This window comes from Rousettus aegyptiacus, unplaced genomic scaffold (genome assembly GCF_014176215.1).
Source record: "Rousettus aegyptiacus isolate mRouAeg1 unplaced genomic scaffold, mRouAeg1.p scaffold_m13_p_8, whole genome shotgun sequence".
NCBI classification, from domain to species: Eukaryota; Metazoa; Chordata; class Mammalia; order Chiroptera; family Pteropodidae; genus Rousettus; species Rousettus aegyptiacus.
Window position 1 is genome coordinate 14,460,928 of NW_023416311.1, and position 26,340 is coordinate 14,487,267.

The window sequence follows — 26,340 nt, forward strand, 5'->3', positions numbered from 1 at the left end:
GGGCATCCCCCTTCCCTTGGAGCCTGGGAAATTGGAACAGAGATGGGCTTCCCAGTGTAAAGGCATGTCAGAGGGATCTCCTGGAAGTGAAGGAGGCATAAGATACAAGCCTAAGTGGGGCTCTGCTAAAAGGAACTCTCAGTTTTGGGCTGGCTTTTTCCTGAGGAAGGAAGGGGCCAGGGCCAAGAGGAAGAAAGACATTTACCCCTAGTCGCCTCCTTTACGAGGTAGGGCAGTGTCCCTCAAGATTATCAGGGCCACCAAGAATTTACTGTCAGGGTCTAGCCTCCTCCTGCAATACTGACAGTTGGCCCCTACAGGACAGTCTTTGTAGGAATTAAGAGTTCATTCCTACCATCCAAAAGGGTTTGACGAAGCTGGCCGACAAGGGTGCAGGATACTGACCCACAGAAATGTCTATCTTTCAGGCCTTCCTGGCTTCCAACCCCCTCCCCCACACCACTTTTCTGGTGTGTTTCCTCTTCACCAGGCCCATTTCCACCCCTTCCTTCTTGCTCTATCCTTCGGGCCCCACCCTCATCTTCATCTCAGAGGCTTCTGTTTGCTGCCAATCTCCCCCGAATGCAAAGCTGGTCTACATGCATGAGCCCGAGGCAGGAAGTCAAGGATGGGGGTGGGGGGTGGGGGGAGTGGTCAGAGGATTTGGCCTCAGAAATAATCAACAGTGCTGGCCCCCTAAGACCTTGTTCATGGCTCCCCCAGTCTCCGCTTTGCAGGCCCAGGTAAGGCCACAGACCCAAAAGATCAGACTGCTGCCCCCTCTCTACTCTGTCTTCCTTCCTGGCCCACATAGGGGTATGCCATACTCTCTTCCTCCCAATACTGCCCCAGTACACAGGCCTCTGATCTTGGGAGAAAGTTGAAAGATTTCAGAAGCCTTAGCCCAATGTGAGCGATGAAGGCCCAAGAGGGGGATCAGGAGAAGAAAAGGAGGTCAAACTCAGGCCCAAGCTTCCTGATGCCCAGGAGAGGGCAATGATTGAGCATTAACTTTGCATCAGGCACTGTGATAAGCGGTGTACAGGCTGAAATCTTCAAACCCTCATCACAAGTCCATGGCCAGTGCTCTATTTACAGATTAGAGAAGTCGGGTGTCTTATCTTTGCTCACCAGAGCTAGATCCTGGCCTGGGTCCATCCGATGCACTGGGCCCTCTGCATCCATCCCATCCCAAAAGACAACCAATTTGGTTCAAATAACTTTTATTAAAATGCCATAGCGAGAGTAACAGGTCAGACCTGGAGAAGGTAACCGGGGCAGGCAGGGTGGAGAGGCTGCACACAGGAAGGATGGGTCAAGGGTGAACAGGAGGGCAAAGATCACTTCAAAGGATTATTGAGAAGCAGTGAATCAAAGGGCTGCTAGGTGTGGCTGCGTCCTCCTGGACTGTATGGAGCTCCTTTAGACCTGTAAGGGACTCAGGAAGACCTGATGCATAGAAGAAAACATAGAAGAGAAGAAACTCTTAACCGCATCCCAGACAGTCTTCACTGCACTGGACAAGCGAGCTGTCTTCTCCTCGACCCAGGTCAGCACATCCTGCCATACTTTCTGCAGGTGCTGCAGCAGCCTTTGGAAGAACCTCAATACCCTGTCGTACAAGCTCTCCCCAGGCTGTTGGTCCCCTGGACCCTCCATTTCCAGGGTGTGCCTCCGGAATCTACGACGTAGTTCTTGCTGATCTTCCAAAAGTAAAGGAGTAGATTCCTGTGGGGTTGGGGATGCTCAGTGTGGGAGGGAGGATGCAGCCCCAAGTCCCAACCCTGGCAGAGGCCTCCCAGCCTTTGTGAGAGTCTGGGAGATAGAAGCCTATACATGGAAACTGCCTGCTTTCCTGCCAAAAGCTCCACAGACACATGGACTTCTCCCAGAGGTTCAGTCCCACAATTTCCCTCAGTGAATAAACCACGATGGCTGTACCTGCTTGTTGGATGACTGGCCTCTGAGGCCAGCACCAGGCCCAGGCAATTGATCATCATGCATGGAACTGAGGGCAGGGCTCTGGATGCTGTGCTGGGCTACCACCTCCTGAGCTCTCCAGTGGCATCCTTCCAACTACACCTAGCCTACCCACCCCCACTCAGGAGGGCTGTATATACCACGGCAGCACCAAAATTAAGAGAGAGCAGGGGTGAATGGGAAAGCCTGGAGGCCTGTGACTGGCACCTTAAACTCACCTCATTCTGATCGTTATAGAGAGCACGCACAGTGTCAAGCATGACATCTTCAAATCTGTCCTGGAGAGAACAGGGTAGGAGGCTACCGACCTGCTCTTGCCTGCTACTGTCTGCAGCCCCCACACTGGCCTCCAGGGTCCAGGTGAGGCACAAGGGCGTCAATAACCTGGCCTAGCCCAACTCCTTGGGATTAAGCTTGGGGGAGGGGCAAAACCAAAACTCACCTTAGCCCTTAGTTGTGCTGACTCAATCTGCTGGGAAAGAAATCACTTGGTTTGTTTGTTTGTTTGTTTGTTTGTTTGTTTGTTTTTAGGTGAGTCAACCCTTGGTTGACCTCACAGATTGCAAGGATCTTGTTAGTTTACAATCCCTTATTTTTTATTTTTTATGCCTATAGGACCTGGTTTTCCTAGGTGGTCTCCCATCCAAGTGCTAACAAGGCCTGACGCTGCTTAGTTTCTGAGATTAGACAGGATCGGGTTTGTTCAGGGTGTCATGGCCGTAGACAGAAATCACTTGGTGTAAATTCCTCCTGCCTCCCTCACTTTGTCTTAACCTCTGTTCTCAGCTTACCACCTCCCATAGCTGAGTCCAGCTAGGTGCCTGGGGACCAGGTATCTGGCATCCCTGCTCCGTCAACAGTATGTCCTATGATTTAGATACCTCCCTTAGCTTACCTGACCTATGCATCTCCCATCTGTGCAGTCACCTGCTACACAGGTGTAAATTTTGTCCATTGAAAGAAATGAGACAACTTGAGGTGACACCTTCATTATCATCATCATCATCATCATCATGAAACCATCTCATCACACCCAAATTGTGTAGAGCACAGCAGTTGGGGACACTGACTTACCTGGTCTTCACTTGCATTGTTAAGCTGATTACAATACTCGTCTACAGTCTCGTGCTGTGAAGAAAGATAGAATTGGAGGAAAGAGGCCTGAGCCTTTTCCCTCCTGGATCACCCCATGGGCCAGAACATTCTCAGCTTCCCACAGCAGAACCCAGGCCTCCACTCACGCCCCAGCCCCTCACCCATACATGTGAAAGACCTTCTTACCATACAAGCCCTCAGCCCCTCCACTTCTTTTGGCTTCATCTGTGGAGGTAACAGTGAAACTCAGGTCTTATATGACCCTTCGACCCTCGCACCTGTTAGATACATACACACATGCATATGCACACACTCACACAACACAACAATCAAACACACAAGTATAAGCGTTCTGGAGTGTGCTGGGCAGTTTGGTACCTGACTCTGTATGGTCTTTGGTGAGAGTTGGCTGATGAAGGAACTGTCAGCGACCACCCCTCTCGGAGGCAACAACAGAGACACGAGGGTGCTTACATCTAGCTGCTCTTCCTGACTGCTCACCTGGCAGGCCCACAGCACCCTAGGCCCATTCTCATACCCAGACATTTGGCTCAACTGGAGACATAGGATGTATCCCACTTCTCATGAGTCTCCACCTTATGGCCCCATCTTGGCCACTGAGCCCTGCCTGGGTAATTCCACACCATCATTCCATTCTCCCATTGTCACAAGTCCCAGAGTGCCCTGGAGGACCTGGTCAACCTGACAATGAGGTTGAGAGAGTGGTAGAGTGGGAAGGTTGGAGGGGAGGAATAGACAATGAGGTCGATGCCAGTACTGGGTTTTTGGTCCAGGCACCTGAGAGGAAGTTTAAGTTTCCAGAAAAACACTGCCCACTCCCCACCCCACGTTTTTAAGGTATAAAGGATCTACTAGGATCGGTGTTTCTTCTGACTTCAGAACCCTCCATTTTCCAGCTCTCCCCACAAACTCGTCGGGTCTAATTCCTAAAGTCACACCTTGTCCCGTAACACTCATTGTCCCTGACACACACCTGACATACATTTCTTCTCACACATACACAGAGCTGTCCCCACAATTTACCTTCTAGACAGGAATTCTGCCCCACAACAAGGACCTGCTACATGAAGTGAAGGGCTCAGCACAAAATGAAACTGTGGAACCCTTTGTCAATAATTATCTAGAATTTCAGGACAGTGGCAGAAGAACATTTAACCAACCAGGCTCAGGTCCACCATGAGACTGGAGCCCTGTACAGTCGTATTCCCATGACCCTCTGCTTCCCGGCGGCCTCCCTATGGCCCAGGGAGGATGAGATGGGGAGACAGGGCATGGGAAGGTATCAGCAGGGTGGAGGCCGTGTTGGTGGGAGAGGGAGACAGACATGCGATGGAAACAGGACTCCAGGGCCCACTGTCCCCCCAACACTTGCTCTCACTTACCTTGGAGCTGCACATGGTTGCTCAGGGTTTGGGGGCTGTAGCCTGGTGGGGAGGAACAAGTGTGAGGAGAAGTGTTTCAGAAAGGCAGCCTCTCTCACCACCCCGACAAAGCCCCTTTGGCGGCAGCTCCCCCTGGGGCCTCCACTGAGCCAGTTACCTTCTCTCAGATGCTCCTAGCACAGAGGCAAGCTGAGGCTTCTGAACCAGAGGGGGGGAGGTCCTGCTGATTTAAGAGCAAGGAAGCCGGAAGGAGGGAAGTGGGGCGGGGGGGGGGGAGGGGAATGGGGGGGGGCTGTTCTAGAGCAGGATAAAGGGCTGACTGACTGTGAGTATATTTGAGGGACTGATGTGAAACAGAAACAGAGACAGAGGGACAGAGGAAGGAAAGACAAGGAAAGGGAAGTCTGAGAGGCCTGGGAAGGGAGGGTGCATCCTTTATACTCTGGGTCTCTAGCTGTAACTCCTCCATTCTCTGAACTGGGGCGTGAATCTCTGAGCTCAGGAATGAGCCTCTTCCCCATCCCCCATCAGCCTGAGATGGAGGAGGGGCAGGGGGAAAGTCCAGACTTGAGAAAGCAGGTTGGATCATTTCCCAGGGCTTCCAAAAATAATTATCCGGTTGGAGGCTAGAGTATACTCCATATCAAAAGTCCAGAGAAGGTTCTGTAGCAGCTGCAGGCTCAGGACAGGGCTTTGTTTCATGCCACCTGACTCACCTCCCAGCTCTTCCCCAAGACCCCACTCTGGGCCAAAGCCCCACATGGCTCAGCACAGCCATTGGATCGCCCTCCGTGTTAGTGTCCCATGGCTGCCAGGACAAAGCACCACAGACTGGGTAGCTAAACAACACAAATTTATTCCCTCAGAGTTCTGGAGGCTAGAAGTCAAAATCAAGCTGTTGGCAGAGTTGGTTCCTTCTGAGGGCCTTGTGGGAAGGATTTGTTGCAGGCCTCAAGCCTAGGCTTGTAGATGGCCACCTTCATGTTCACATGGTGGTCTCCATGTATACGTGTCTGTCTCCTTACTTCCCACTTCTATAAGGACACAGGTCTTGTTGGAATAGACCTCATTTAACTTGATTCCCTCTGTGAAGATCCTATCTCCTACTAAGGTCACATTCTGAGATACTGGGGTTAGGTCTTCAGCATATTAATTTGGGGGGAATCACAATTTAACCCCTATCATCCTCAGAGACACTTTGGCTTTCGAGGGGCCACCCATGTGAGCCCCACAGGGACATACCTACAAGTCACGCTTCTTTGGTGAAAGGCTCACTTGGGTTAACTAGACTTCAGCTGGCATCTCCTTGCCCCTTAAGAGCCCATTCGATTGTCTAAAATTCTCCTTGCACACCCACAAAGTTCACACCCTTTCCTGAGCTGTCTTTGAATTCAAGGGTAAGAAAGAGAGAAGTTTGCTGCTCCTGCTTTAGTCACAATATTATCTCTAGGCTTCATCTCATGGAGCCTGGCTCCCTGACCCACGTGACACTCAGCCCTTCCACAACTATCTCACAAAGGCCACCATCCGTTTCCTTGTGGATTACACCATTTTTTTCATAGCGTTAGTGAGATATAATTTACATTCAATACAATTCAGCCGGTAAAGTATGTAAGTCAATGCCCAGAACTGTTTGACTATCAATCAATTTCAGAACATTTCACCACCTCAGAAAGAATTTCTGCACCCTTTAGTCATCCGCTGCAAATTCCCACATTTCCACTCCCCACCAGGCTTAGGCAACCACTAATCTACTTTTTGTCTCTATAGATTTTTCTATTCTGGTCATTTCATATAAGTGAAATTATACAATATGTCACCTTTCTGTGTCTGGTTTCTTTCACTTAGCATAATATTTTTAGGATTCATCCAGGCCACACGTGTCAGAGTTTCATTCCTTTTTATGGCTGAATAATATTCCACTGTATGAATAGATTGAATTGTATCTATTCATCTACCGATGAACATTTGGGTTGTTTCCACCTTTTGGCAAGTATGAATAATGCTATGAACATTCATATACAAGTTTCTGTATGGACATATGTTTTTTCTCTTGAGTATATACATAGGAGTAGAATTGGCAGGTTATATGGTAACTATGTTTTTAAGTTTTTGAGGTACCACCAAACTCCTCCAAGATTTCTGCACCATTTTACACTCTCAGCAGCAGTGTATGAAAGTGCCAATTTCTCCACATCCTCATCAACACTTACTATCGTCTTTTTGATTGTAGGCATTCTAGCGAGTGTAAAAAGGAATCCCATAATGGTTTTGATTGGCATTTCCCTAGTGATTAATGATGTTGCGCATCTTTTCATCTGCTTATTGGCCATTTATATATCTTCCTTGAAGAAATGTATACTCTGATTCTTTGCCCATTTTAAAATTGGGTTATTTCTCTTTTTATTAAGTTGCATTCTGGTTACAAGTTCCTTATCAAATATATTATTTGCAAATACTTTTTCCCATTTTGTGGGATGTTTTTACTTTTTGATAGTGTCCTTTCAAGAACAAAAGTTTTAAATTAGATTATGGAACTGTACCACTTAAAAATAATTTTAATCAATTTGACATGATATTTTTGTGTAGTAGACTTAATAAATTCTTAAAGGCTGGAGAAGTTTCCATGTAGCACTGAAAGCAGCCTCAAACTCTACATTGGACATCCCTCAACCAACTTTTGGGTTCCTCTCTCTGCTTCCTCCTCTCACTCATTCTCCTTCCGTTCCTCACCTGCCACCCATCAACTCTGGATTCAGGTCTGTCAAGTTCCTGCTACCAAAGGTCCATCTGTGCTCAGAAGAAATAAAGGACTTTCTCAGTCATTTTTATTGTGTTTGTGGGTGGGCCTGATAAGCTTTTAAAATAAAAGTCCCCCTTCCCCCCATATTTCAAAAGGATCCTAGCAGTGTACAGATGGTTTTCTGGTGGCTTAGAAATCTCAGGTCATGGACTAGTTGAATATACCTGGCTGTTGCCCTCATAATGTTCTGCTTATTCTGGCCAATGGCTGGTATGGTCCCAGCTCGCTGGGACTGTAGACCACAATCTCAGCTCCAGGAAGCACTTTGGGGCCCTGAGGCTGGGTGGCAACTGAAGAAGTGGCTGCTAACTGTCTCCACCCATGGGACTGACCTCTTTCAACCAAGGCCATCAGCTTGCCTTAAAGAGAACGTGAAGAGGTTGGCTCCTGGGAGAAAATGACAGAGACACAGAAAAACCAGGAGACAGAGATGGGAGCTGCTGGCCCAGCCCCCTTACCCATTAGGACACCCGACCCCCAACCTCTTTAAATGAGGACTTTTGGCCCCACCGTGAGTGAAGATTCAGAGTGAGGGCAAGGAATCTACATTTTTAAGTTCTCTAGATGATTCTGATGTGAAACATTCCAAAAGCACAGTTCCAGAGGCAATTTTATATCTTGAATTCCATGGAGAGAGTGCGGGGTGGGGGAGTGGGGAGTGAGTAAGGTGGCCCAGGCTCCACCCACCTATTACCCAAGAGTGCTGAGGAGACAGTGACCAGGATTAAGAGAGTACTCAGTCCACTCTTTCCACCAGCATTGAGCTGACCCAAGGAGTTCTCAAGGGAATAGCAGATACTCCAGTGTGTAGGCAGAGATTGGTTTTGGGGGTAGGAGGGTGTCCTATTGAATGAGAGCTGTTCCGGGTCCAGGGTGGTGATCAGCAAGGAGGTCCACAGGCTACATTGTGGAGTGTCACCCTCCTGGCCACTGTTGTCACCCGGGAAGTGTAGCACTGGTGCTGAAGGGTGGTCTCAGGGCTGGGTCCCAGATCCCCATCCATGTGGAGTTGACTGGGATATGGTGGAAGCAGAACAGAATGAGAAACTTCTGGAAAACTCAGAGCAGAGGGGACGTGAGGGTGTGGAATGTGGCTGGGCTTTAATCTCTCAATCAGGCTTGTCTTCTAAAAACCCAAACTGATCGAGGAGATGTCGCCCGTCTGGGCGACCAGGGGAAGGCTAGAGGGAGGCAGCGGGCTGCTCTCCGAGAAAAGCCACCTATTCCCGGAAAGGAAAGTCCACCTATTCCCGGAAAGGAAAGTCCGAGGGAACAACACGTGACTGCAGAGGTTTCCAGAGATGGGGTGGGGTTGGGCAAGGCCAAGCACTTTCAGTTTCATTCTAAGGGCCAATCTTTGTCCACCTGTCCCGGGGGATTAACTCCATCCTCATCCTGCGCTGAGCCAGCTCCTGAGAACAGAGGATGGGGCTCTGCAGAGGTCACAAGCCCCGACAGGCCCGCAGTGGGAGACCCTGACCCCTCCAAGTATGGTCTGTACCCCCTCAGCGGGAGGCGACGCCCACCACCAGCAGGGGCACAAGGGGCAGCAGGAGAGGCACCGACGGCCGCCGGGCAGCCTGGTTGATCTCGCACTGACAGTTGCAGGTTCCGGGCTTGAGGGTCGCTTTGGGGGGCCTGGGGTCACCAGGGCCAGCGCTGGGGGCCGGGCAGTCCAGCCACTTAGGGCCCATGGGTTGTGGGGAGTCCGGATCGGCCTTGACGGTGCCCTTGGGGAAGCGCCAATAGTGGGCGCCCTTGAAGAAGTAGGTGTCACCTGCGGGGCGGGTGGAGATGCTGCAGGCTGGTCCAGGCTGCCCCAAGACCCGCTCCTCCCGAGGATGGCCTCTAGCCCAACCGCCCAGGATGGCCTCTAGCCCAACCGCCCAGGGCCAGTAGCTTGCAATCCCGGGGCCCCAGACCCTTTGCGCGTGCTCTCCTACCTGTGTTGCTGACAGTAACATCGTCGGGGGAGAGAGGCGCCCCCTCCCAGAGACTCAGGTCGCGCGGGTAGCCAGGGTCCGGGCGTGCAGCCGCGTCGTCGTACCGCCAATAGCGCTGGCCCCTGACCAGGTAGGTCTTCCCGTTCAGCGGCCACGAAAACACAGCGTCCACTTCTTCACCCGGGGGCAGCCCCAGCTCAGCCAGCGGCCGCGCCGCACCCTCCAGCTGCCGGTCCTGGAACACCCAGAACTGGGGCCCTGCAGGGAGGAGGCTTGGTGAGCAGCTGCTCCCCATGCCCTACCTTCCCGCCCCGGGTCCCCAGGCCCACTCACCGCTGAAGAGGAGGATTCGGCCATCGGGGTACCGGGAGTAGGCAGCCTGGATGACCTTCACCTGGGAGGGCAGCCCCTCCCAGAAGCGGTGGAGTCGAGCAGGCCGGGGAGACACCAGCTGTCCCGAGGGCTGGAGGCGCCAGAACCAGGGGCCTGTGGGGAGAAGGGGTGAGCATGGGGCACGAGATGGCAAAAGGTCCTTGTCCCCAAGAGTGTGTGGCTAGACGCAGTGCTGGGGTCCTCCTCCCACGGCTGAGTGGGGAGGTCCATGTGGGAATCAAGGGTGCAGTGACTCTAAGGTGACCAGCTGGCCCAGGGCTTTCCTTCTACCACCACCCCAACCCCCACCCTCCCACCCACCCCACCTCTGCACTGAAAGTCTCTGCATCTAGGGGGAACCTCACAGACCCAGTAGGGTAAGAAGCCAGCTCTATGGGGTCAGGGGAGATCCCAAGTGACCCACCTTTGAAGAAGAAGGTTTCCCCACGGATGTTGGCGATGGCGTCAAAATTGCCATCACATCGATCAGGGACAGGGAAGGAAGGGCTGGGGAGGAAAGAAGAAATGAGGAGAAAGGAATAAGGGCTCCTCCTCTTTTCACCTTGATAACAGTCCTATGGGGTGAGGACTCTTACCATGCCCATCTCACAGAGGAGGACACCAAGATTAGGGAGCTCGCCCAAGGTCACACAGCTGGAGAAGGACTGACTCACCTGTCTGGGGGCAGGGCAGGAGGTGCGGGAGGAGGAGCCAGGGGTTTCCTTGTTGGCTCATCATATGGGGTTCGGGGTGCTTTCCCTTAAGAGAGAATCAGAGAAGTGTGGGCTCTCTCCCTGCTGCAGAGGCCACAGAGAGAGCCCCCCACCACTCCCTGTACCGTAGAGCTGCTGAAGGCCTTCACGGTCATCCTGGGACAAGCGGTACTTGGTGGGGTCGCCCACTGGGCCCTGGTAAAAAGGCCTCATGATGGAGTCAGGAGCTGAGGAGTGGCCCAGGCCCAGGGCATGGCCAAACTCATGAACAGCCACAGCAAACAAGTCAGTCCCTTCACCATCTGGAAGGGAAAGTGAGCTGGAGCTGTGGCCACAGGAACCAGGAAAGGGGGCAGCCAGGAAGCCCATGGGAGAAGGGCTTGCTGATAGACAGGAACACCTCCAGAGGTGGTCACAGTCTCCTCTGCCCAGAACCCTTCCTGAGCCATTTCGTCTTTCCTGTATGTGCACATTTACTCGGTAAATATTTTTATTTGGCACTGCTAGACATGGAGACGACAGGCTAAAAATGATCCATAGAACAGGTTAGGGAAAAGGCAGGGGGAGACAGTCTGGACAGAAGAAGGGGTGAACTTACACTGATATAGCCCCTGCCCCCAAGAAGGGAAGATTGCACACCCAAATATTTAGGAGAGACAAGATCTTGGGGGTGCATGCAGTTGTCTCAAGGAAGCCCCAGTCCTTGGAGTTTCCCGTCTCCCAGCTCCAGTCTGTGGTCAGTGGTTCCCACTCCTCCCCACCCTTCTCACTCCCACCCTTGAAGAGTGTAGCTTAGTATCCTTGGACTCTGCTTCCAAGACCCTCGCCCCACTCCCATCTCCATGGTCCTTCCATCCTCCCCTTCCTTCCATGTCCATCCCTCTAGTGCCTGCATCTTCTCAATCCTCTATTCCCCTCCCCCATTTCCCCATCCCACAGCTTCCACCCCTCCCCATCTTCTGGTCTCTCCTCCCAACCACTACAGCCTTCATCCATCTCCTCGGAACTTGAAGCTCCAGCAGGCACTCTCTGACCACAGCTTGCTGGCCCGGATGCCCAGCTTCACTCCTGGCCTTGCTGAACAGAGGCCTCTTCCTTGGGGACCCAGCCCAGGCGCCAGAAGGGAGCCTCTTCACACTCCCGGTTGCTGGCAGAATCCCAGCTCCTCATCCATCCACCAGCAGCCTGCTGGCTCCTGCTTCAGCAGGTGAGAGGCTAGAAGAGACTGAGACAGCAAGAGGGGTAAGCAGTCCCCAGGGAGGCATGGATTTCCCCAGATGTTGATCTACTTCATGGAAATCTCTAACTAGAGTCAGCAGTGTTGAAAGGGGATTTATTGGAAGTGACCTGGTGAACTGAAAAGCAGCTTTCTCTCAGCCACTAAAGGCCACTAGATGAGAGTCTAAAAATGAAATAACATAAGTCATAAGAGTAGCAAACACTTATCCTCATTTGCTTTTCACAAAACCTCTACCTTCAAACCAATTTTACAGGCCCGGAAACTGAGGCATAGAGAGGTCAAGTGAAATAACAAAGCTGTTCTGGGTTCTTTTTCTGAGAAATCAGATGAAGTTTGGTATCTTAATCAGATAGGTCACTCTCATTTCTCTGCCTCCCCTTCCCTGCCTTGACTCTCCTTAGGCCACACCTTTCCTTGCACCCTTCTCACGCTATGCAGCTAGAAGAAATCACACAACTGTGCAGATCCAGCCCCACAGAACTAGTCTGTGGGGGTCCTTAGCAACTTCTCTCATTCTTGCCGTGGGCCCCGTCAGACAGCTCCTTTTCTCTCTACACTCAGCCTCAATTCTAGCCCCACAACCCCTCAAGCCACCACCCAGCCCCAGCTCCCAACTCTTAGATGTCAAATGATTATAAATGTGTTACCTATTTCATCAAGACAGGATGGTCTATATAATCTGTAACTTCCCGTGCACTCAGAATAGGTAGCTTCATCTCCCCAATGTTCACCTCCTGCCTTCTGCTCTGCCCTGTTTAAGGACCTTGCCTTGTTCACCTCCTCCAGGATAAGAACAAGGTCCCACCCATCCATCCATCTCTGCATCCATTCATGCTTCCATCCACCCATCTGTCCATCTGTCCATCTGTCCGTTTGTCCATCCATCCATCCATCCATCCATCCATCCATCCATCCATCCTTTCATTTATCCATCTTCCATCCCTTTCTTTCTATTGGTTTATCCAACATCCTGAGTGCTCAAGACTCCGTTATCCTAAGATACCTCCTAGACCACCCTGCATCCACATTCCTCTCTCTCCCCAGCAAGTTCTTTTGTCAGTGATCTCAATTCAGTCTTTATTTCCTCAGCTCCTCTCACTTCTAATCCCACTCTGGTCTGGATTCTTCCCCCACTTACCAAGCCTAAAGCATTAAAGTCACTTCATTCCCAGAAGACTAAATCTAAGCCCATGTAACTTACTGAACTGATTTGCTGCTCTGCTCACTGCTGACCACTTCCTCTTTCTCTTTTGTTCTTAATCATCTTTTCTCCATTCCTTTGGTTTCTCTTCCCCTGACAATCTCCCTTTTACTATGGGGCGCTTCACAGTTCTGTACTTGACCTTCACATTCCATACTCTCCTCCTGCAACTTTACCAACCCCCAATACCGCTGACATTTAAATCTGCCACCAGGCCCGGCTCTGATAGCATCTGGCAATGAACAGAGCACTACTCCATGGCAGGCCCTGTGAGAAGAGCTGGAGACGAATTATTCATTTAATCTGCACATCCACACTACCAGCAGGTACTATTACTATCCGCATTTCTCAGACGAAAACACTGAACATAGTGAAGTCAAGTAACTTATACACATAGCAAGCTGAGGAATCCAGCCTTGAGTTCCACGTTCTTCAGTGCCGCATTACACAGCCTCACCGTTGCAGATGCTATCTGTATCTCATTCAAATCCTCTCTGAGCCTGTTCCCCCATCCTTTCCCCAGAAAATGGCTCTCCCTCCCGGCCTACATTTCCGCAGCTGTTTATATCCAATGGCTGATTGATCAAGGACTAGAAGAGCTGGGCACCTTGCCTCCAGGCAGGACCAACCCTGTGGCACTATTTGTGCTTCAGAGCTCCCCGTGGCGTCAGGCTTCTCTGGAGCTGAGACCACATCCTTGCTCAGCTTCTTTCCCTAGTCCTCTCTTGCTTCCCTTTCCCCTGAGAACGTGTCCCTGAGAAACTGCTTACATAAGAATGTCCATCTCAAACTCCCTTTCTGGGGAACCTGACCTAACTCAGAGGAGTCCCCGTTCTAGAGCAAGATACTGAACTATCAATGCACCAGCTATGCTGACCTCCCATGGCGCTGCAAACATATGCCCCCTCCTGAACTCACCCCTGCCTTTCCCCAGTCCGCTCCTCCTCCTTCCACAGTTACCACCTGCATTAACAAGACTATGTCCTCCGGGGGCTGGCACCCACTCTCCTACTCTCTTTGCCCCCAGGATCCAGTCAGATCCCAATCTTTACCTATCCTGACTAAACTTCCCACCCACTGCCCTCTGTTTCCCTTCTCCCATCACCCACCACCATCTCTTACATGGACCCTGTAGCAACTTCCTGCCTCCTTGACCTTATCTTACCCTGCACCACAGCCAATGGTACTCCTAGAATGCAAAACCTCCCATGTCTCCTATTGCCTTCGGAATTCTACAAACCAGAGTCCTCTCCATGCTCTCCAAGGCCCTTTGTGGTACGAAACCTAGTCCTCTACGGTCATCCTCCCAACACCATATTTTTGCCTTCCAGCCCCAAATGTCTCAGACCATTTCTCACCCCAGTGCTCCCCAGCCTGACCACTCCTGAGTATCCTGGACTCAGCCTGCCCACTAGCTCACTGTGTGTGTGTACACATGTGTGTGTACAATGAACAGAGTCAGAGTCACTGCTTCTGGGAACCTCCCCTCAGCCAAAAGCCTTCAGTTGGCCTTTCTTCTGAGCACCCACATGCCCAAGGACTTCCCTATTGTGATTCCCTGTAGCTGTGTCATTGTGGGTAGCAATTGCCAATTACTTTTCTGACTCAGCTGTCGGACAGAGCTATGTTTTTGCCTCTTTAGGTCCTCAGCCCCACCTCGGAGCTGGGCACCTGACAGGCCTCTATAATGGGTTATTTTCTGTGTCAAATTGGCCAGATTATGGTGCCCAGTTGCTTGGTCAAACAATAGCCTAGATATTGCTGTGGATGTTATTTTGTAGATGTGATTAAAATCTACAATCAGTTGACTGTATGTAAAGCTGATTACTGTCCATACTGTGGGTGGGCCTCATCTAATCAGTTAAAGGTCTTAAGAGCAAAAACTGAGGTTTCCTGGAGAAGGAGTTCTGCCTCAGGACTGCAACATAGAAGTCTTGTCTGGGTTTCCAGCCAGTTGGCTTGCCTTAGAGAGTTCGAACTCAAGATTGAAACATCAACTCTCACCTGAACTTCCAGCCTGCAGGCCTGCCGTACAGATTTTGCCAGACTCTGCAATCTCGTGAGTCAATTCCTTAAATCACTTCTCTCTCTCTCTCACACACACACACACACACACACCTTATTGGTTCTGTTTCTCTGGAGAAGCTCAACTTATACAACCTTCATCAATAAATGTAATTTAAACCTAATTCTTAAGGACAAACAGACCTGGGGAGAGGACCTCTCAGAATAGTGAACATTGTACCTTTTGACCCAAAAGTCCAGATCTCCTCATCGTCGAAGTGAGTGTCCCCAGAAATGGAATGCTCCCCAGGGAAGAAGGCGTGGGCTAGGGTGCCCCCCTGCCCGTCGAAGGGGTAACTGTCCTGGTGGTAGGCCCGGGCAAAGTCGATGAGGATGTCAGGCTCTATTGGGCCCTGAGAACCCACCTCCTGGAATTTCAGGCCTGACTCAATACCCCAGGTAGTCAAGGCATGGTGCATGAGGGTCCGCACAGTGTCCTGGCTCAGTGCTGAGCTCTGGGGGAAGGACTGTATCCTGAGAAGAGAGGAATAAGGAGTAAGTGTGGCCAGTGTAATACAGAAGTGTAATATAGAAGCTGGGGCCCAGAAGGCAGGCCCAGGGTGGGGGTGGGCACCAGGACCTACCTCCATGTCAAGGTTCGCTTCTTCCACATACTACCACTCAGAGCATACCTGCGGCGCCGTCTAACCAGCCCTGCCACCCCTAGAACATCAGGCAGGGAGCAGCGAGGCTTACGCATGGTGGCCATTGTCACTGGGTCTGTTGAGAGGTTGGAGAAGGGGGAGTGGGATCAGCAGAAGGACAACCTGCCCTAATTATGGTACCAGCTAACTTTCTACATGGGGAAACTGAGGTTCAGAGAGGTTAATAAACTTGCCCCATAGCTTGGATTAGTCTGATTCTGGCAGCTAGCTCATACTAAATTATAACACTGCCCTTCTGGATGGTATGGTATCACTCTCTGTACCTGGCCCTGGGCAGACCAGCATCACCTCTAGATGATGCTCAAAGTTTCATGTAGGGACGTTGGGGTCCCACTTTTCCGAGCCCTGGCAGTTGGACTCAAGAAAGGACCTCTAGGGGTGTGGTGAGAACTCCTCTCTTTGCTGGAACCCTCTGGGATGTTGCCCACACCCTAGTTCCAGATAAAGTTCCCGTCATGTCCAGATAAAGTCCAAAGTCCTTAAACCAGCTGGGTCTCTGGTTTTCGGTGGCAAACCAGCCTCTCTTGTATCAGAGCTGCCTGGAATCCCCTTATCTAGCTTGGCTCAATTCTCAGTAGTCTCCTCATCTTCAAAAAAAGGTCAAACCTCACCTTTGCTTGAGGTCACAAAGAGTAACTGAGCATATGTAGATACCAGAATGCAGGCCAGTGGACAGGACAGCCAGTTGGCTTGCCTTAGAGAGTTCGATCTCAAGATTGAAACATCAACTCTCACCTGAACTTCCGGCCTGCAGGCCTGCCCTACAGATTTTGCCAGACTCTGCAATCTCGTGAGTCAAGTTCTCTCTTCCCATTTAACATAAGAGATGAGGCTCTCAGCTCTACCTCTAAAATGCGCAACCTAGATTCAACCACTTCTTGTCACCCCCCCCCAAACACACACACACCCTAGTCATGCTGCACCGTCATTTCTTCCTGGTTGCTGCAATGCCTCTTTCTTGGCCTCTTTTCGCCCCATCCTCCATTCTCCACCAGCAACAAGAGGAAGTGTAAAACTGCGAGACAGTTGCTTCTTTCTGTCACACTTTCCCATGGTTTCTTACCATGTTTGGAATCAAACCCAAATACCTTTCATGCTCCCTCTCCCCAATCAGGCACTCGTTCAGCCCTTCAGTCCCCTCTCATCACAGGTACAGAGTCTTTGCCTGCCACAGGGCCTTTGCACTGGCCAGGTACACTCTTCTCCCACATCTTCCCATGGTTGGCCCCTCCTCTTTGTGTCCTACAGGTTCTTTGTGTCATAGGAGCTCCTCTCAACTCATATGACATCTCTCAGAGGAGGCTGACCTGACCTGACCAGCCCCTCAACACCATCCATTAACATTTTATTTTCTTCAAAACACCACTATCTGAAATTATCTTGCATATTTCCGTTCTTGATCTCCAGAGTGTGTCTGTCTCTAGAATGTCAGCCTCCTGAGAGCAGGGACCTTATCTACTTTGCTCACAGCTATATCAGCAGAGCCTAAATTGGCCTTGCATGTAAGAGATTCTGGATAAATATTTACTGAAAGAGAAATGCCTGATAACCACCTGAGTTGGGACCTGGGATCAGCATTTTTATAGCTTCAATGATTCAGGTGCATGTTGAGGTTTAAGAACAGCTAGATAATGGTCAGACTGGGTGCAGAGGCAGGACTAGGGAGGGAGTAGAGGCCACCTACCCAGGAGACCGGTCTCAGGAAGCCCCGCAAACCTCTGCATGACCTTGATAGCATCCCGAAGCTTTACAGGGCTCTGCAGCTGGGCCTGGGCTGGGTGGGGTGGTGGCAGGTAGCCATAGCGGGTCAGCCAGTCCTAGGCCATAGGAGGGAATGGGTGAAGCAGGAAGGGTCGGAGGGATGGGGCTCTGCCTTCGCATTACCATCTTCGAAGCCCCACCTCTCACCAGGCATCAGGAACCGAGGGCCCCCAGCCCCAGGTGCCTGCTTGCTCCTCCCTGCCCCCTAGGCCCCAAGGTCCTGGCCTTCCAGACTTGGGGTTGCCAGTCTTCATCTGGCCCGAAGGGTCCTGGTCCGCACCTCTCCACCCCAGTCCCTTTCCAGATCTTCAGATCCCTACCCCAAACCTGACAGATGCAAAAATCTGGGTTTCCAGACCCCACCCCAATCACTCTTTGGACATTTGAATCAGGCTCCGACCTGACCTATGAGTCCCGTACCTGCTGCCCTCTCCCAGCCCACCAGAAAATCCCAGGAGCGGGTGGACTCCGTACTCACCAAGCCCAGGCTCACGTCCTGAGCCGCAGGTTCCTGGGCGCGCGCCGGCGGCTGGAGCAGCGCAAGCAGCAGCTCCAGGAGCCAAAGCATGGCGCGCTCCTGCAGGGGCTGCAGCGGGGCTCGAGGGGGCCGGGACGGAGCCACCCTGGGGGCCTAGGAGAGAAGCCCAGAGACTCGGGGGTGAGGGAGATTCGGCGCAGAGTATGAAGGGAGGCAGGAGGACTGGGGGCTGCACCGGGACCCGGGGCCCTGGGCCGCACAGAGCAGGTGTACGGAGGCGTCTAGCGGAGGGCCCAGGGGCGCGGGGATCGCTGGGGTACCGGGACGGTTGAGCGTGCAGGAGGGGCCGGAGATCCGTACTCCCGGACCGGTCCTGTCCCGGCGCCGCACTATGCGGGCAGCATCCCCTCCAGGCGGGCGGAGCGGGCGCACCCGGCTAAGCGGTGACGGCTGGGCTCGAGAACTGGCCGAATCTTCGGACATCCAGCGAGAAGGGGCGGGGCAGGTGGTATCCCCGGCCGCTGGCCAGGACCCAAGGTACTCTCCCCGCGATGTCAGGGCGTGGCTGGTCGGGCGAGGAGCGGCGGGAGGAGCCCTGGCCACGCCCCTGGCATCACCTCCCACCGCCGCAGTCACAAGTTTCTCTTCCCAGATCCCAGCTCCGGCGGGAGTCCCCGGGGCACCGCTGGCTTCTGCTTTCTCAGACCAAGCAGCCCCACCAGGGGAGGCGGGCAGATCGCAGGTGTAGTTCTGGGCGCGGGAGTCTAGGACGTTGCTCCCCAGGGGATTTCGGGCGCGCCCCACGTGGTCCTAGTGTTCATTTCCCAAACCATCTGGGCTGCGGAGGTCTCGGCCTCCGAACACCGTGATCACAGCATCTCTGAATCCCAGACTCAGGAGCTGCCCTGGACCGTGCCCCTTTTCAGCAGGTACGAGACATTTATAATCCAGTAACATCCCTACAGCAGCTCGAGCGCCTGCAGCGTGCCAGGAACACGCGAGAGCAGATCCTGGAGACCGAAGACCCTCGGAGTCGCGCCTTACCGCCGCGCACCACCCAGGGAGCCCAGGGCTAGGAGGCCCGGCAGCTGGAGAAGGATCCGGAGGAATAGGGTGGTGGTAGGGGGTGCCTTCCTGGCGAGGGGAGGGGCGGGAGAGTGGGTGTGGGTGATAGAGCCACTGTTTCTGGAGCAGTGCAGCCATGGAACCAAAGGTGTATTTTAGACAAAATTAAAAGAAAGCAAGATTAGTGAGCTAGGGATGCAAACTAAAACATATCCTGCGTTAGGCCTCCGGGCTGCCATAACAAACTACCACAAACTGGGTGACTTAGACAACAGAAATTATTTTCTCACAGTTCTGGAGGCTAGAAGTCCAAAATCAAGGTGCTGGCAAGGATGTTTTTCCTGTCATTTCAAGGCCCCTCTCTTCAGCTTGCAGGAGGCTGCTTTCCCCCGGTGTCCTGGGCATGGTCTTTCCTCTGTGCTCATGTGACTGGGGTGTTTCAGTGTGTGTCCACATCTCCTCTTCTTAAAAGGACACCAGTCAGATGGGATCAGGACATACCCCAAGAGCTTCATTTTACATAATCACTTCTGTAAAGGCCTAGTTTCCACATACAGTAACATTCTGAGGTCCTGGGATCAGTCTGCAGTAGATCCCATGTGTGATAAAAACCCAGCCTTCCTCCTGATTGTGTCTTCTCTACTCTCTTACTCCACAGCACCCACAACACTTCTGACATAAAGATGTGTGTTTTTGTGGGGTTTCTTCCCACCGCAGGTAATTCTCTGTGACACCAGTTGGGTGTCCTACAATTCAATTCTGACACTAACCAGAGTTAGCACAGACCCTACAAGTTCAGGGCTCAGTCCCAGGAGACTACCCCCACTTCAGATGCCAGTGGAAAGATGTGGGTCCCAGGTTACCCACAACTTCTGCTGACTTGACTGCAAATCACAGGTTCCGATTACCACCCCCACCCCTGATTATTTGCTAGAACAGCTCACAGGACTCAGGGAGATACTAGCTTACGTTTACCAGTTTATTATATAATAAAGGATACAACTAAGCAGCCAGATGAAGAGATATCGGATAGGTCTGGAAGGGTCCCAAGAATAAGAGCTTCTGTCCCCATGGAGTTGTGGCATGTATATGTACTCACCAACCCATAAGCTCTCTGAACCTCATACTTTTGAGATTTTTATGGCAGCTCATCACGTAGTCATGATCAATTATTAACTCAGTCTTCAGCCCTTCTCCCTTCCTTGGAGCATGGGTGATGGGGCTGAAAGTGTCAAGTTTCTAATGATGGTCTTTTGGGTGACCAGTCCCCGCCCAGGAGATACTAGGAGCCCACTCAGAGTCACCTTATTAGGACAAAAGATAACTCCTCTATCACTCAGAAAATTACAAGGGATTTAAAGAGCACTGGGTCAGGAACTGGGGTCAGAGATCAAATAATAGAACAAAAGATGCTCTTAGTGTTCTCATCACTTAGAGAATTACAAGGGTTTTAGGAACTCTGTGCCAGGAACGGGGGGCAGAGACCAATATATATTTTCTATTATTTCATGGTCTCTAGCATCCAAACCCTTACAGCAAAACAGTATACAAGTCAGAAGATACCGGCACATTACTAGGATCTCACACAGTCACTAGTAATCATTTCAGTCCATCGTCATCTCATATGAAAATGTCCCCCAGAATGAGGCCAGTCAGATTTTCAGGCTTCCGTTCAATCTTGTCAGGTCCAAAAGTAGGAGTGGTCTCAGCAAACACATGGCTTCACCCTTTCAGCTATCTAATATAATTGAGCTAAGAGATGATATCATCTTTTGCTCTGAGCCTCTTTCGAGATGTTAATGTAGTATTGGATTTCCCTCAGTACCTAACCTATTTATTTACTACTTTTCTCTTAGCTGCTATTCCTCATCTCCATTTATACCCAAACTCTTACACCCTTGGAATGAATATTAGGTTTGGCCATTGTGCTGGTGGCAGAAATACTAGTCTACCAAGTGCCTTCCCCCACCCCCAGTCCACTCCTGTTTACATAGAGCAAGGTTACACAGGTACAGACCTAATGGACTGTCTTTACCATCAGGCATGCAGCTGCATTCATTGCTAACACCAACTTTGGCAGATGGAGTGAAAGCACATCCTGGTCCATCAGGCCTTTAGAAATTCAGACATAAGGTTTAAAATATGTTTGTGATCTCTTATTTAGGAAGCATTGCTGTTTCAGGGACTTGTATTTGCAGCCTTGGTTATATGACCACTGCATCAGATGGGGGCGGGGGGAAATTGAGGTCATATGAGAAATAGAGAGAGAGAGAGAGAGAGAGAGAGAGAGAGAGAGAGAGAAAGAGAGAAAGAGGAAAGGAAAGGAAAGGAAAGGAAAGGAAAGGAAAGGAAAGGAAAGGAAAGGAAAGGAAAGGAAGGAAAGGAAAGGAAAGGAAAGGAAAGAAAGAAAAGAAAGGTTACTATTCCAGCATCTTCTCTCCTTAGGAAGAATTGTAGTGTGTAACCAGCAAAATTCCCCACTCTCTCTTCCCCAGATCTACCAGAAAAACAGAGGAATCTGTCTAGTGGGGAAACTCCTTTAGTCCCACTCATGTTCATGTTGAGTGTGAGCACACACTCATGAAGGTGTGTAAGCCAGCTCTTCAGGCCTTTATCTTCTTCTATTTTAGACAATCAATGTTTCAATTGCCTATTCCAATTCTCTGCCAAACTAAAACTCCAAGGAGGACATCTCTCTGCCTATTGTTGGATATTATGAGTTATGAAGTATGGTCCTTGGTCTGAAGAAATGATGACTGGCCATCCAAATTGGTGCAGTGTCTTTTGTTCTGATTTTTAAATAGCTTCTGAGCATTTGCATCTATGTCCTGGATAAGTAAAGCCCTGTCCAGAGTCAATGTTTGTTTTCATCAGGACCCATTCATAGCCTCCCAGGGCCACCAATGTCAGTCGGACTTGCCAACTATGATCAAGGCCTTCCCCCCAGGGAATCTGCCACATAGCCACATGCAGTCTTCATGTCCACTTATTTCATGGGCCCAGGTGGCCACTTCAAGTGAGCACACAGGGATATCTGCTTATTCCAATTGCCTTTTGAACCTGGAAGGGGATTCTTCCAATGGGCATCAACATGTCTTACTTCAATGCGCCCCTCAAATTCCCATAGGGATTTCCACAAGGCTGTGCCCCATCCAGGCCATTGGCCACTACCCATGAATTGGTAGAAACCAAAATATAGGGAATTTTACCACTGTTCAATTCTTCTATCACTCCTGGGAAAACAGCATGCAATTCAGCCCACTAATTGTTTTTACCTTCTTCCATCAGAGTGGTGACCTTCCAAATAGGATGTCGTCCATTCACTGTGGAACTGCCATCCATGAACCAAATAGCTCTTTGTTAGTCAGTCAAGGGCACTGTCTAGGTGACAGTAAAATCCAGCAGCTCCTCATACCGTTCCGAAGTTGGTCCTAAGGGAAAAGAGGCTCCCTGCTCATATCTCCTTGCATTCCCAGGTAGCACGATCCTGTACAAACCATTTCTGTTTCATTATCAAAATCTTTGGGTCACTGCAATACCCATTAGAGCTTTCCTCTGACATCACTAAAGACATTGTGGGTATTTCAGGTTTCAAGATCATTTTATGTGGTTCAGTCATAGGGAATAAGTTCAGTTTATGTCTGATAGCAAAGTAGTAAATTGCCCCTCAAATAGAAATTCTCTTGTCCAAAGTTCCAGTAGCCATCACGAGGAGGTGCTCATGGGGTGTTGCCATCAGCCCCAGTCCACACTCCACATGAGCTAGCTATTGCTAGTGGCCCCACCCACACTCCAGTTTCTATTCCACACTGTGTGGGCTTGGGCAATTGCACAGGTTCTCATTTAGCACATCCAATTATTGTGGCTTGAAGGGCAGATTTACATGCCTGTTTTACAAGATTAGGTAGAGACGATACACTGTCCATTCCCATGATACAATCAGGTAAAAGAGATGCAACCACTTCATATAAAGCCTGCTAAAACGTACCAGTTCTTATAATAACTTTTACCTGACTTCCATCACCTCTTACGTTCCTAACTAGCCCCTATGAGGACTTTATCAACAGGTCTCTCAGTTTTACAATACTAGGTAGGGGAAGTGTCCCCCAGTAGGACATAATATCCATCCCATAAAACATTAGGTAAAGAAGACACAACTTATTTACATAAAGCCTGTTGAAATATTCCAACTTTCATTATCTTATTGGCTCTTATTTTTATGTTCTCTCAATCTAATTGTAGCCCAGTCATGGCTTCACCAGTGGGTTTTGGCACCACAGTGTGTGAGGCTCCTGTATCAAGGAACCCTGGGAACTTTTCTTCACTCCCTGAGGATTCTGGGAAGGTGGTGGAATAGGAAGCACCAGGAATCTATCTCTCCACCTGAACCATTGCACTGGCAGAATCTGTCTGACGGAACTATTATGAAATTCTGAAGGTTAACAATTTCCAGGAAATGGCATGAACAGTAAATTGTGGTAAATTGTATCTCTTACTATGGTAGCAGCTACCCAGCCTATATGCCCAGCCATGTGGCAGGCAGCTGTGCACGTTTACTGGAGCAGCTAGCACACGACTTGCAGGAATTTGTTAAAATATGAATACTATCCAAAGCAATCTACAGATTTGATGCAAGCTCTATTAAAATCCCAATAACGTTTATTGCAGAATAGAAAAAAAAATCCTAAAATTCATATGGAATCTCAAGAGACTTCAAATAACCAAAACAATCTTGCAAAAGAAGAACAAAACCGGAGGATCCACACTTACTGATTTCAAAACTTACTACGAAGTTACAGTAATCAAAACAGTGTGGTACTGGCCTAAAGACAGACATATAGACCAATGGAATAGAATACAGAGCCCAGAAATAAACTCTCACATATACAGTCAAATGATTTTTGATAAGTGCCAGACCATTCAATGGAGAAAGAATAGTCTTTTCAATAAGTGGTCCTGGAAAAACTGAATAAACACATGCAAAAGAAAGAAATTGGATCCTTACCTAACACCATATACAAAAAATGGATCAAGGGCCTAAATGAAAAACCTAAAACAATTAAACTCTTTGAAGAAAACATAGTACAAAAGCTTTACAACAGTGGATTTGGCAATGATTTCTTGAATATGACACAAAAGGCACTAGTAACAAAAGAAAAAATATACAAATAGAACTTCACTAAAAGTTTTAAATTTTGTATATCAAAAGATACTATCCATTAAATAAAAAAGTACCTCACAGGAGGGGGAAAAATGCAATCATATCTCTGATAAGGAATTGAAACTCAGAATATGTAAACTCTTAAAACCCAACAATAAGAAAACACACAATTTGATTCAAATATGGGCAATGGGGGACTGGTCAAGATGGCGTAGAAGGTAGAAGCCATGCATGTCTCCTCTCACAATCACACTAAAATTATAACAAAACTACAGAGCAACCGTCACGTGTAGTCACCAGAGGTCTGGCTGAACAGAAGCCCTACAACTAGGGTCAAAAATAAGAGGTCATTTCGAACCAGTAGGAGGGGCAGGGATGCAAAACATCCCAATCCCACAACCGCATGTAACGATTGAGAATCAGGAAGGTTATCTTGGCTGCAGAGCCCCCACCCATACTGGACTTGCCCCCATTCTGGACTCCCCAGCCCAGGGTTCCATTGCTGGGAAGAAGAGTCCACAATCTCTGGCTGTGAAAACCAGCCCAGGTTGTGGTTGAGTGAGATGGAAGGCTGCGGGAGTTACAGATGTTCCTGTTAAAGGCCCATGCCTGGACTTAGTTGCTGATGGACGGACTCACTCGCTCTGAGCTCCAGTGCTGGGGCAGCTGCTCAAGGAGCACCAGGGACATATGGGAAGACACTGAATTGTTGGGCTTCAGGGTGAGGGCTGAAGGGGTTGTTTTCTCCCAGACAAAAGTGCTAGCAGAGTCCATTGTTCCTTTGTTGAGCCCTCCCCGCTCCCAGCATGTGAATGCAGGCACCATCACATCCAAGTCACCATCAACTTAAATAACACAGGTCACTCTGCTCAGGAAGTTTCTTGAGAGTCCACCTCTCCCAACTTGTGGGCCCACCCAAGCCAATTCCAGTGGCTTACTCCATACAAATGGCCTGTCTTTGCTCATGCTGCTAACTTTCCTAAAATCTCTCAAAGGCTCACAATATTTTTTAAAAAGCAGCATCTGGCCTTAGCGTGCCCTGTGCCTCTTGCTGAGCAGCCCCAAGCCCAGCACCAGCAGCAGTTGGCTTTGGTACCTGGGTTGGCCTCGGCACAAGTGGCAGCCATATTTGGATTGCTGGTGGCTCTGAAGGTGCATAGGCTGCAGCTGAACTAGGCCCTTAGCTGAACCAGGCCTTTATCTGAACCCTCCCAGGACTGTGCCACTGGGTCCCATGAGACACCTACTACATAAAGCCACTCTTCTAAGACTGAGAGACTTAGGAGCCTTACCTAACACATAAAAACAGACATGGAAGGCAGTCAAAATGGGGAGAAAAAGAAATATGTTCCACATGAAAGAACAGTACAAAGCTCCAGAAAAAGAACTCAACAAAATGGAGACAAGCAATCTACTGGATGCGGACTTCAAAACACTGGTTATAAGGATGCTCAAGAAACTTAGGGGGAGAGTAGATGAAAGTGAGAACTTTTACAAAGGGACAGAAAACATAAAAAATGGAGATGGAAAACATAAAAGAGAGCTAGTCAGAAAAAAAGAATACAATATCTGAGATGAAGAGTACAATAGAGGGAATCAACAGAGTGAATGAAGCAAAGGATAGAATCAGTGATTTGGAGGATAGGGTAGCAGAGGACAGCCAATAAGAACAGCAACAAGAAAAAAATCCAAAAAAATGAAGATAGTTTAAGGTGCCTCTGGGACAACATCAAACGTAACAACATTCTCATCATAGGGATATGAGAAGAATAGAAAGAGCAAGAAGCTGAAACCTGTTTGAAGAAATAATGATGGAAAACTTCTCTAACCTGGTGAAGGAAATAGACATACAACCCCAGAAAGTTCAGAGAGTCCCAAACAGGATGAACCCAAAGTGGTCCACACCAAGACAAATATAAATGACAAATATAAATACGAAGAAAGAATCTTAAAAGCAGCAGGAGAAAAGCACTTAGTTACCTACAAGGGGGCTCTCATAAGACTCAACAATTTCTCAACAGAAACTTTGCAGGCCAGAAAGGCTTGGCACAAAATATTCAAAGTGAGGAAAACTCAAGATCTACAACCAAGATCACTCTACCCAGAAAAGCCATAATTTAGAATCAAAGGACAGATAAAGAGCTTCCCAGATAAGAAAAAGCTAAAGTTTAGTTCATGGCCACCAAACTAGTATTACAGGAAATGCTGGAGAGACTTCTTTAAGAAGAAGAAAAGAATATGTATCAAAAAATGAATAAAGAAAGGCAATAACTACATATCTATCAACAAGTACTTCAAATGAAAAAGAACTAAATGCTCCAATCAAAAGAAAGGGTGGCCAAATGGAGAAGAAAACAAGACCCTTACATAGGCTGCCTATAAGAAACTCACTTCAG

General features: G+C 49.6%; 2 protein-coding genes across 5 annotated transcripts; both read right to left on the reverse strand.

Moving 5' to 3' along the window:
* Positions 1-1,206: 1,206 nt before the first annotated feature.
* Positions 1,207-5,041, reverse strand: IL32 (interleukin 32). Of its 3 annotated transcripts, none has more exons than XM_036225709.1 (7): positions 4,636-5,041; positions 4,479-4,520; positions 3,262-3,300; positions 3,055-3,108; positions 2,423-2,452; positions 2,199-2,258; positions 1,207-1,449 (listed from the first exon to the last, which is right to left on the reverse strand). In XM_036225709.1, the coding sequence occupies exons 2-7, from the start codon at positions 4,491-4,493 to the stop codon at positions 1,423-1,425; spliced, it is 225 nt and encodes a 74-aa protein (XP_036081602.1). In that variant the 5' UTR covers positions 4,494-4,520; positions 4,636-5,041; the 3' UTR covers positions 1,207-1,422. The 3 variants fall into 3 exon arrangements, with proteins under 3 accessions (XP_036081602.1, XP_036081600.1, XP_036081601.1); XM_036225707.1 differs by having other exon boundaries at positions 1,207-1,728; positions 4,636-4,741; XM_036225708.1 differs by lacking the exon at positions 2,199-2,258 and having other exon boundaries at positions 1,207-1,728; positions 4,636-4,743.
* A 2,832-nt stretch (positions 5,042-7,873) lies between these two features.
* MMP25 (matrix metallopeptidase 25) lies at positions 7,874-18,776 on the reverse strand. Of its 2 annotated transcripts, XM_016122253.2 has the most exons (11): positions 18,039-18,776; positions 17,719-17,871; positions 17,164-17,296; positions 15,399-15,534; positions 14,996-15,288; positions 10,435-10,611; positions 10,271-10,355; positions 10,021-10,103; positions 9,558-9,710; positions 9,225-9,482; positions 7,874-9,058 (listed from the first exon to the last, which is right to left on the reverse strand). In XM_016122253.2, the coding sequence occupies exons 2-11, from the start codon at positions 17,806-17,808 to the stop codon at positions 8,787-8,789; spliced, it is 1,680 nt and encodes a 559-aa protein (XP_015977739.1). In that variant the 5' UTR covers positions 17,809-17,871; positions 18,039-18,776; the 3' UTR covers positions 7,874-8,786. The 2 variants fall into 2 exon arrangements, with proteins under 2 accessions (XP_015977739.1, XP_015977740.1); XM_016122254.2 differs by having other exon boundaries at positions 17,719-18,776.
* Between the last annotated feature and the right edge of the window lie 7,564 nt (positions 18,777-26,340).